At 40.0% G+C, this 9,312-nt stretch overlaps 1 protein-coding gene across 1 annotated transcript; it reads left to right on the forward strand.

Moving 5' to 3' along the window:
* Positions 1–429: 429 nt before the first annotated feature.
* Positions 430–8,907, forward strand: cacng5b (calcium channel, voltage-dependent, gamma subunit 5b). Its single transcript, XM_046040553.1, has 6 exons — positions 430–579; positions 3,719–3,983; positions 5,617–5,703; positions 6,276–6,416; positions 6,518–6,663; positions 7,724–8,907. The coding sequence occupies exons 2-6, from the start codon at positions 3,788–3,790 to the stop codon at positions 7,982–7,984; spliced, it is 831 nt and encodes a 276-aa protein (XP_045896509.1). The 5' UTR covers positions 430–579; positions 3,719–3,787; the 3' UTR covers positions 7,985–8,907.
* Positions 8,908–9,312: the final 405 nt, after the last annotated feature.

Here is a 9,312-nt window from a genome sequence, read left to right on the forward strand (position 1 = left end):
GTGCTTGGACAGATAGTGCATCTTTATGTTCCTGTCGGAAATTTTGCATTATATCATAACATATAAATAAATAAATAAAATACCTCTATTTGGACAGTTCAAGTGTTGAGTTTCTATCTATGACCTACAGGTAGTTCTTGTTCTTTCTTTTTCATGCGTACTTGAAACACGTCACCTCAACAGGCAGCTGTCTCACTTTCTGCCAGAGCTGGAGTGGAGTTGTCCTTGGTCCTGAAATCACACGCGTGAGCGCGCGCACATACTCTCTCTCTCTCTCTCTCTCTCTCACCGTATTTGCATTCATCGGCTGAGATCAGCTCGTGCAGCAGGACCAGGCGTCTGTCTGACTCGCTGTCTCGGTCCTAACATCTTCCATCATCTTCCCGCTGCTTCACTTTACAGTTTTCTGCAGGAATTTGTGACCTAATCGACGGAGAGCCGCTTAATTTTCTTTCAAGTCGTCACAACAGACAGTCCTTCACCCTGCCAGCAGGAGGTTTAAATTGACAACTTTCAGCACAATCTTTCTCTCTAAGGGCAGGAAACACCGTGCGGAGACTGGGCAGACCACAGCAAACAGTATGTGATTTAGTTATTATTTCAAAATTAAGTGTTAATTTTAAGTGTTTATTTTAAATACGTTTTAAAACTCCCGCTTCTAATTAACTTAGCTAGTCCAATGTGTTTGGCATGTTCAATGATAAGTAGCCTATGATGTTTATTGTGAGTTCACTGGGTTACTGCTCGAAGTTGTATACACAGAACTACAGCTACAGTAGGTACCCTGTAAGTCTCTATAGGAGATTTATTATTATTTTATATCATAAAAACTATACTTTTAGATTTTAATGTCATTCACAAGTAACTCTAATCTATCATTTGCAAGAAGGTTGTGAGAAGGTCACCATACAAATGTATGATGTTGGAAATTATGTTATGATTATGAAACTAATTTGGAGCCCTTCCTGTCTGATAAGTGAAGTGTGAGTTGTTGTTTTTTTGGTTTTGTATTGATCCATTTACGTCATATTGAAAGTTGGCCATATATTTTATACAGAATCAATGTATTGGCACACAGATGGTGAGGAGAGCTGATGTGGATGTGATGGGGCTCTATCCTCATGACTGCTATAACCATGTTATAGCTCAGTTTGTACATAGTATAATTATAATAATCATTTGATGGCTATTTTAAAGAGAGGTGCACCCCTCTGCACACATTTTAACATTTCCAGGATTAAATTAAATCATCAAAAATATTTTAATTCTCCCATCTGACCCTTTCTTAACTCTGGAAAAAATTGGGTGAATTTCTTGAGGGCATTGCTTTATTTTTTACTCTAAAGAATACTGCTGAAGAGCATCCTGGTGGCCTAGAGATTTAAGACTCTGACCATATAATCGCAACGTCCTTGAGTCGAGTCCAGCCAGCTCTCTACTGTCTCTCTCTAATAAAAAAAGGTAAAAATTGAATAAATAATACTGCTGATAGGGAGTGACAGGGAAGGAACTGAATAGGAAACCAAAGCTGTTAGGCCTCTTCAAAGTGAGATAGGTGACCTTGCTGGTGGACGAGCAGATTTGTTTGTCAAACAGTTTCTGACAGAGTCTCTTTTCTGCTTGTTCAAAGGACAACAGAGAAAGACTTACCCGTGTGCATGGGGAAAATGTAGATACATAATTTTAAGGCTGGTTAGTTAACAAGTAACATAACTAAAACTAGTGTCCAAATTATTTGTCACAACCATTCAAATTCTCTCTGACAGTATGTCCTGGAGCTGGTTCCTCCATCCAACACTGTTTATAGATCGTTCACACGTGTCCTGAATAGGATCTAAATCATCACCCTGTCACTGTGGATGATGTCTTACTTTGTCCAACCTTATCGTGGGCTGTTTTTGAGGGATTCTGCTCTGATTCATGGCTGTAAATTTTCGAGATCCAGTTTTGGATTTCAAGTAATGTTTGTATTCACATTAGGCTGCAACACATTTAATATCTCTCAGACTAGTTTATTAATAGCTCGCACTTCATTCTTCTTCTATTCTTTTTTTTTTTTGTCAGGTTGGACAGAGTGATACAGATATTAGAATTCATTTTGACTGTAAAACTTTAATGTTGGAGAGGATGGATGGGTTAAAAAAAAAAAATATATATGTATATATACTACAAAAACTTTATGTGGAAAGTCAAAAAATAACAGGATTGATTTAGATTAGATTTACCTGCACTTCAACCAAACAATATTATAATATATAACTATCGATTCCTCCAGCTGCCCTGACATTTCAAAACTGCTCATCATGACGAATGGATCTGACTTCCTAAATCTCTCCAGCTTTATCAAAGACTCAGAAATATCATGTGGACAGGAATACAAGAAATGAAGCAAACATTGTTCCTCATCCTCTCTGTCTACAGGTCTGTCTATTATCCTCTCACCCACCTTCTTCCCATCCTTTTCCCCTTTTTTCCTCAGTCGAGCTCACAACGTGAAGCACCTGACCACTCGCACTCGCACACACACACACACACACACACACACACACACAGACACACACATACACACACATTTCCAAGACCGTTCAAGATTCCTTAATCCAAACCCAGTAAGTTGTAAAACACTCCAGCGAACCAACCCTGAGAGAACAGTAATCTGAGGAGTTGAACATCGCTCATTAATGGTCGAAATAGGTAGAGCCAAGGATGGACAAGGTGACAGATTCTTAGTAAAATCCAGTGCGGAAATGTCTCTCTGATTTATTTTATTACTGGCATATTATGCTGAAAACGTAAATTTTTTGTTTGTTTCTTTTTTTTATCAAGAGATATCCATATGAGCCAGTAAACACTGGCTAAGTGAGGGTTGCTAAAGACACAAACAGCCCGTAACTACTGCATGGTGACCCAAAGTGTAAAAGACCTGAAAGAAATAATCCTCTGACAAAGTAGAGAAATGCTAATGTCCATTTTTTTGCCGAGAGTTAGATGCAAAGATTTATACCACTCTCATGTCTGTACGCTAAATATAAAGCTACAGCCAGTAGACAGTTAGCCTAGCTTAGCATAAAGACTGGAAACAGGGAGAAACAGCTAGCTCTGTCCAAGGGTCACAAAATCCATCCACCAACAGATCTAAAGCTCACTTTTTATGTACAGATTAACCTAAAAAGATATAAAGTGTAATTTGTGAGCTTTAGAAGTGCTGGTAAGCAGGTATTCTTACCTTTGCACACAGCCAGGCTGGCTGTTTCCCCCTCGTTTCCAGTCTTTATGCTAAGCTACATTAACCAGACACAAAATGTGAAGTGAAATAAATCTTCTCATCTAATTCTCGCCAAAATGTTTAACTACCTTTAAAACTCTTATTATTTTTATGAAATATTACTGCAGGTTGTTCCAGAGTCTGTTTTTTTTATTTCACAACAGATTTATTTCATAATTCCACTTTTAATCACAATCTTTGTCAATCAAGACAAACACGATAGAGCTAGTTATGTGACTGATTTTTGATTCATTCAGACCAAAGCAACAGCCACACTCCTGACATTGTTAAATAAAAAAGTCTGTAATTAAATAAAAATGACCTGCAGTAAACTCTATTATCGTAAAAAAGAAGCAAAATGAAATAACATTTATATTCTATGCATCTATTTATTTATTTGATTAAGAACACCAACTTCCTTTAAATTACCTTTTCTTCCTCTTCCTCCTCCAGATTGCTTTTTGGACTTTTTTTAATTGGAACCACCACTTGCTGGAAGCTCCCCAATCCCCCGCTGTCACAATGAGCGCCTGCAGCAGGAAAGCACTGACATTGCTGAGCAGTGTCTTTGCAATCAGTAGCCTGGGGCTGCTGGGAGTGGCAGTCAGCACCGACTACTGGCTGTACCTGGAGGAGGGCGTCATTATGCCTCTGAACCAGAGCACTGACATCAAGACTTCGCTGCACTCTGGCCTCTGGAGGGTCTGCTTCCTGGCTGGTTAGTAACGACTCTGTGGTTCCATAACAGTCCATGATTTGGGATCACTTTCTCTGTGCTCTTGAAATTTAACACTGAATTGTGTAAATTGGGACTGGAATGACCATATTCAGAGACTTTCGTTTGTACTGTGTGGCAGCTAAATGTGGCGGCAGCTGCAGGGGGCTGTTCCTGTCACACTGACATATTGACCACGCGTCAGCTTTGACACAGAATGACATTCACTCTGTGTGTGAGGTTTTGAGTAAGTGTGGACTACATGAGGCAGAGTGAGAGAGAGAGCAACAAAAAGATAGAAAGTGTGCTTGTGTTTCTTCCCTGTATCAATCACAAGTTCTAAAACGAGGTGCAATCAGCGTACAATCGGCCCTGCAACACGATTAAATGCACACACAAAAATTTGCGCCTACATTCCTCAGAGACAGCTGTCATCTCGTCGTGCCGCAGAATTAGCTGGTGGGTAATTCCGGCTGGTCTCTGTGTGTGACTGTGTGTGTGTGTGTGTGTGTGTGTGTGTGAGAGAGAGAGAGAGAGAGAGAGGGTGTGTGTGATGCTGAAGTGATAATAATGACTGTATAGCTGTCTTTGCAGGATGTGATGTAACTCACACTTCTGTTTGAAAGAAAAGCTGATGACAAATTTAAGGAAAAAGGAGCATCAAGGTTTTAAATTCATACTGAATATGTCCATTTAAAATACTGGAAAACCTTTTTACATCAAGTGTGTGTTAAAATAAAGAAACACCTTATTTAGTCAAATCTATTATGTACATAAGATGCATGATGTATGTGTTAGCTCACATGCACAAATACGGGAGCCCAGATTTTTTGGGGGTAAAAATGTCATTTTACAGGGGTTATGTTGCCAGGCAGCCAGCGGAGACTCAGGGACATTGGTCACAGGCAAGAAATTGTCGTTTTTACACAACAAATGAGATATAACATTAAGGAGCCCTAGAGGCAGCTTCTGTTCTGTCACCTTCAGACAGAGCCAGGCTAGCAGTTTCCCCCTGTTTGCAGTCTTTATGCTAAGCTACGCTAACAGTCTGCTGGCTGTAGCTTTATATTTAGCATAAACAGACATGAGAGTGGTATTAATTTGCTCATGCAAGAAAGCAAATTTCCAAAAATGCTGAACTATTCCTTTAATGTACAGTAAATAAAACAGTTTATTTATGTGTCCTTTGTTGACATGACTTGGCTCACTGGATTCTGGCGCAATGTTGATCCTGATCACAAACAGTGAATTATGTTTATTGTCAGTTTAACTGCAAACACTTTTGCCGTACTGAAAGTCTTTTGCCGTACTGAAAGTCTGCCAGTCCCTGAAATCTCCTTCCTAATATGCCCCCCCACCCCCTTTACACCTGCCTTTTAGTCATTGTTACCTGTCACATCATCTACTGTGCCATCTCAGCTGTAGAGTTTGAGCTTTTTGTTGTCTTCTTGTTTGCCTGTTTTGAACAACGATACAGTAAACGTTGCCATTTTCTTGCCTGTTTTGTCTATGCATTTGAAAGTTTATGCTGGAAAACTCTCACTTCCTAATTCCTTGTCTTTTTTTTTCATGTCACCTCATCTCTCTTCTTCACCAAACTTTATCTCAACATTTTTTTTTTCTCTTTCCTCTCCAGGTGGTGAGTCCGGCCGCTGCTTTACCATCGCATATATCATGCCCATGAATGTCCAGTTGACATCAGAGTCCACAGTAAATGTGCTCAGTGAGTAACAGCTCCAACGTCCAAACAGCAGCTTCTTCAGGCTTAATATCTCAATCTGCCTCCTTGAGGGTTTTCACATAAACTGCAAGGGATATTTTTTATGGCAAAAACTTGTATTGTGCTCCCTAATCCATGCATGATCTGAAGGCAGCCAGACAGATGAGTCTGAGTCATCATTTGGCTGCTCCTCTCCAGAATAGTGCTTTTTCACAGACAATTCACCTCACAAGCCCTTCAGCTTAAGTGTTACCGAAGGATACATCCACTGAAGTGGATAAGTGTAATAAGCTCTAATACTGTACTCCAGTTATCTTTGTTTCAATACTTACTGTTCCTGGTTCCTCCCAAAAGAACCATTATATAGGCTAGTGGTTTAACCTCTATAAAGACACTTTTCTATCAAACATGACAAATGAAAAAGGCTGCTGTATAATTGGGGTAGATCAACAAAACAATGCTTACATGCTTAAAGTGTCTTTAAGTATTTCCTGCATTAGTTTTTACACTCAGATTTACACAAACGTCTGTTGGATGTTTCGGGGTTTAAACAGCAGTTCTCCTCTTCTCTGCAGAGATGATCCGCTCAGCCACTCCTTTCCCTTTGGTCAGCCTCTTCTTCATGTTCATTGGCTTCGTCCTCAACAACATCGGGCACGTTCGTCCTCACCGCACCATCCTGGCGTTTGTCTCTGGAATCTTCTTCATCCTCTCGGGTACACGGATCTTCTTTCCTCTCGTACCTCTTGCCATGTTCCTGTCCTCTCTTCTTTTCGTCCAATACTGAATTTAATATTAATGTATTTGTTTCTCTCAGGTCTGGCTCTGGTGGTGGGCCTGGTGCTGTACATCTCCAGTATAAATGATGAAATGCTGAACAGGACTAAAAGCAGTGAGGCCTATTTCACCTATAAGTACGGCTGGTCCTTTGCCTTCGCTGCCATCTCCTTCCTGCTCACTGAGGTGAGCAGCTGCCCATAGATACAAATGACATGTGACAGGCAGTGATTATGGCACAAAATATTTCAGTCAACAGGGAGAACACGATGTGTGCACCATTGTCCCGAAATGTTAAAGGACAGACACGTAGCATGCAGCTAAACAGTAAAATGTTAAAATATCAAATTTTGACATTTAAAAAAAATATCCACACAAACCATAACCATTGTTTAGTTTACACTGCATCCCAAAAATGGGCTAATGCCCTGGACTTTTACTGTAGCAGGAACACAGACGTGAATGCCCATTTTATTAGGTACACCTGTATAGTATAATGCAATCAGTATAACTGTTCTTCCATGAAGTTTACTTTTTATGTTGCCTAAATATTCAGGGTTTTTGACATTTCATTTTGGAATTTTAGCATTGACATTATAGTTAGTGGTTTCATTTAATTTACACATTTCCAACAATGTTACCAAAAACTGAGCTTTGTAAATATAGATGTTATGGCAGGGCTGATGCATTGGACTGGATTAGGTTTTGCAGGTGTACCTAATAAAGGGGATACCTACTCTCTGTTTTGTCAACCTTCAAGATATATTTGGTGTGAGTATTAGAAAAACCACTGCCGAAAAAAAAAATATATACATATTTTTGCCACAGGTTGACCTGAGTGTATGATAAATCACATGTGTTCACTGCCCTCCAGTGGTCACAGAAGGGAACTGCAACACTGCATTAAATTAATGGCCAACACACATTGTTAATATCAGTGTAATTGTTAGTAAAATCAATACCTTTCAACGCAAATCCTGGTGTGAAGACCAATCTACCAGCTAGAGATATTCACATAACTTTGGGGTCCAAATCGCTAACTAGCAAAAATGATCAGTTTAGAACTGTTTTAATGACAGTTTTCTGCTCTGGAAATGTATTTAGACTTCTAGAAAGGGGGATTGAATTTGTGATGCTATGTTTAAATGCATTATATTGTAAATTGCAGTGTTTCTTTATGATAGCACACATGAGCTAAGTTTCATTGACTTTATTTCAATCTAATGTGTCGCTCTACACACTGCAGAGTGCAGGCGTCATGTCCGTGTACCTGTTCATGAAGCGCTACACAGCAGAGGAGATCTACCAGCCTCGTCACCCCAGTTTCTACCGCCCTCGCCTCAGCAACTGCTCTGACCACTCGGGCCAGTTCCTCCACCCAGAGGCCTGGTCGCGTGGGCGAAGTCCCTCCGACATCTCGAGTGAAGCTTCGCTGCAGATGAGCGCCAGCTACCCCGCTCTCCTCAAATGCCCCGACTATGATCAGGTCTCCTCTTCACCCTGCTGAGGTGAAGGGGTTGTTCATCACAGCAGAGACCAAGTAAAGGTGACTAAAGGGTCACTGAAGAATCACACAGGGCACAACACACAAGGCCCAATGAGGACAGTTTTCCTTCAAGACAAAGATATTTAACTGTGAGTCTGATGTTTTTCGGGGAGAAAAATATGTGCAGCTTTGACTGTGGCCTAAGGACTTTGGAAATAGGTCCTTCTGAGCCACTTTTGGCATTTTATCGGGTCACAGATGCTTATTGGAGATTTATTGTCGTAGCAGAACCTGTTTTTTTCTAGGTGAAGGCAAAGTCTACAGCTTTTTAGCAAAAACAAACAATACCTAGTCGTGGTGTTATTCTTTCTGCAAATGTCTTCAAAATATAAAATTAATTCCATTTTGAACTTAATCTGAAAGGGGGGGAAGGTTCTGTATTTTAGTTTAATTGTATCTGTGCATTTTACCCTTGAGTGCCTCATAGCTGTTTCTTTTTTTCTCAATATCTTGGCTTCCTCATTTTGTGATGAATAAATAAATGTTCCTCATGCTTTAGGTCCTTCTAGCACTTAACTGTGGCAGTACAGATGTATCAGGTCACACTGCAAAAAAAACAACCTAACCTCCCACATTGGGCAAACCCAAATCTTTCTCCCAAAGCAAACCACCACAGAGCAAAGCCCAGAAGAAAGAATGATCCATCACCACTATTAAAACTATCAGACAGCAGAGCAGGTCCTGGAAGGAAACAGGATCAAGATCTCCTGTCAATCCTGCTGATGTGTTGTTGGGTTTGCGTGTTGCTTTGTATCCATGTAGAGATGCTGAATCTGTAGGCAAGAAGAGAATCCCCCTATGATGGTTACAACAATAATACATGATGAAAATGTTAATTTCCATGTGTAATCATATGAGGACTTTTCCAGACTAAAACCATCTGAGACCATACGTGTTTATTTTATATAGATTTTATATAACATGTACAGTTGTTGCACATTATATGAATTTATTGTAAGAGTTGATGTGAAGATGATGCTGCATATTAAGTGCTGTTATTCTGAGTGTCGGTCTTGATGTAGCTACGCTGAGGAGAATTTATCTTTAAAATAAATGTCTGCTAACAAACATAACAGCCTGTAGTTTTTTTTGCTCCCAACACAATGATTCTACATTTATCCACTGGGAGGCAGTGTTTGGTGTTTTTTTTGGATACCAGGTCCCACTTTGTTTTACTGTGTTTCTTGATAGTATGAAGCACTCAGGGTTTATTAGTATAAATGTGTATAAATGTTCAGATGATCCAGGTGGTCAAATGGATTACAGTGTGGGGGGGGGGGGGGGGGGGG

Source organism: Micropterus dolomieu, linkage group LG02, assembly GCF_021292245.1.
Source record: "Micropterus dolomieu isolate WLL.071019.BEF.003 ecotype Adirondacks linkage group LG02, ASM2129224v1, whole genome shotgun sequence".
NCBI classification, from domain to species: Eukaryota; Metazoa; Chordata; class Actinopteri; order Centrarchiformes; family Centrarchidae; genus Micropterus; species Micropterus dolomieu.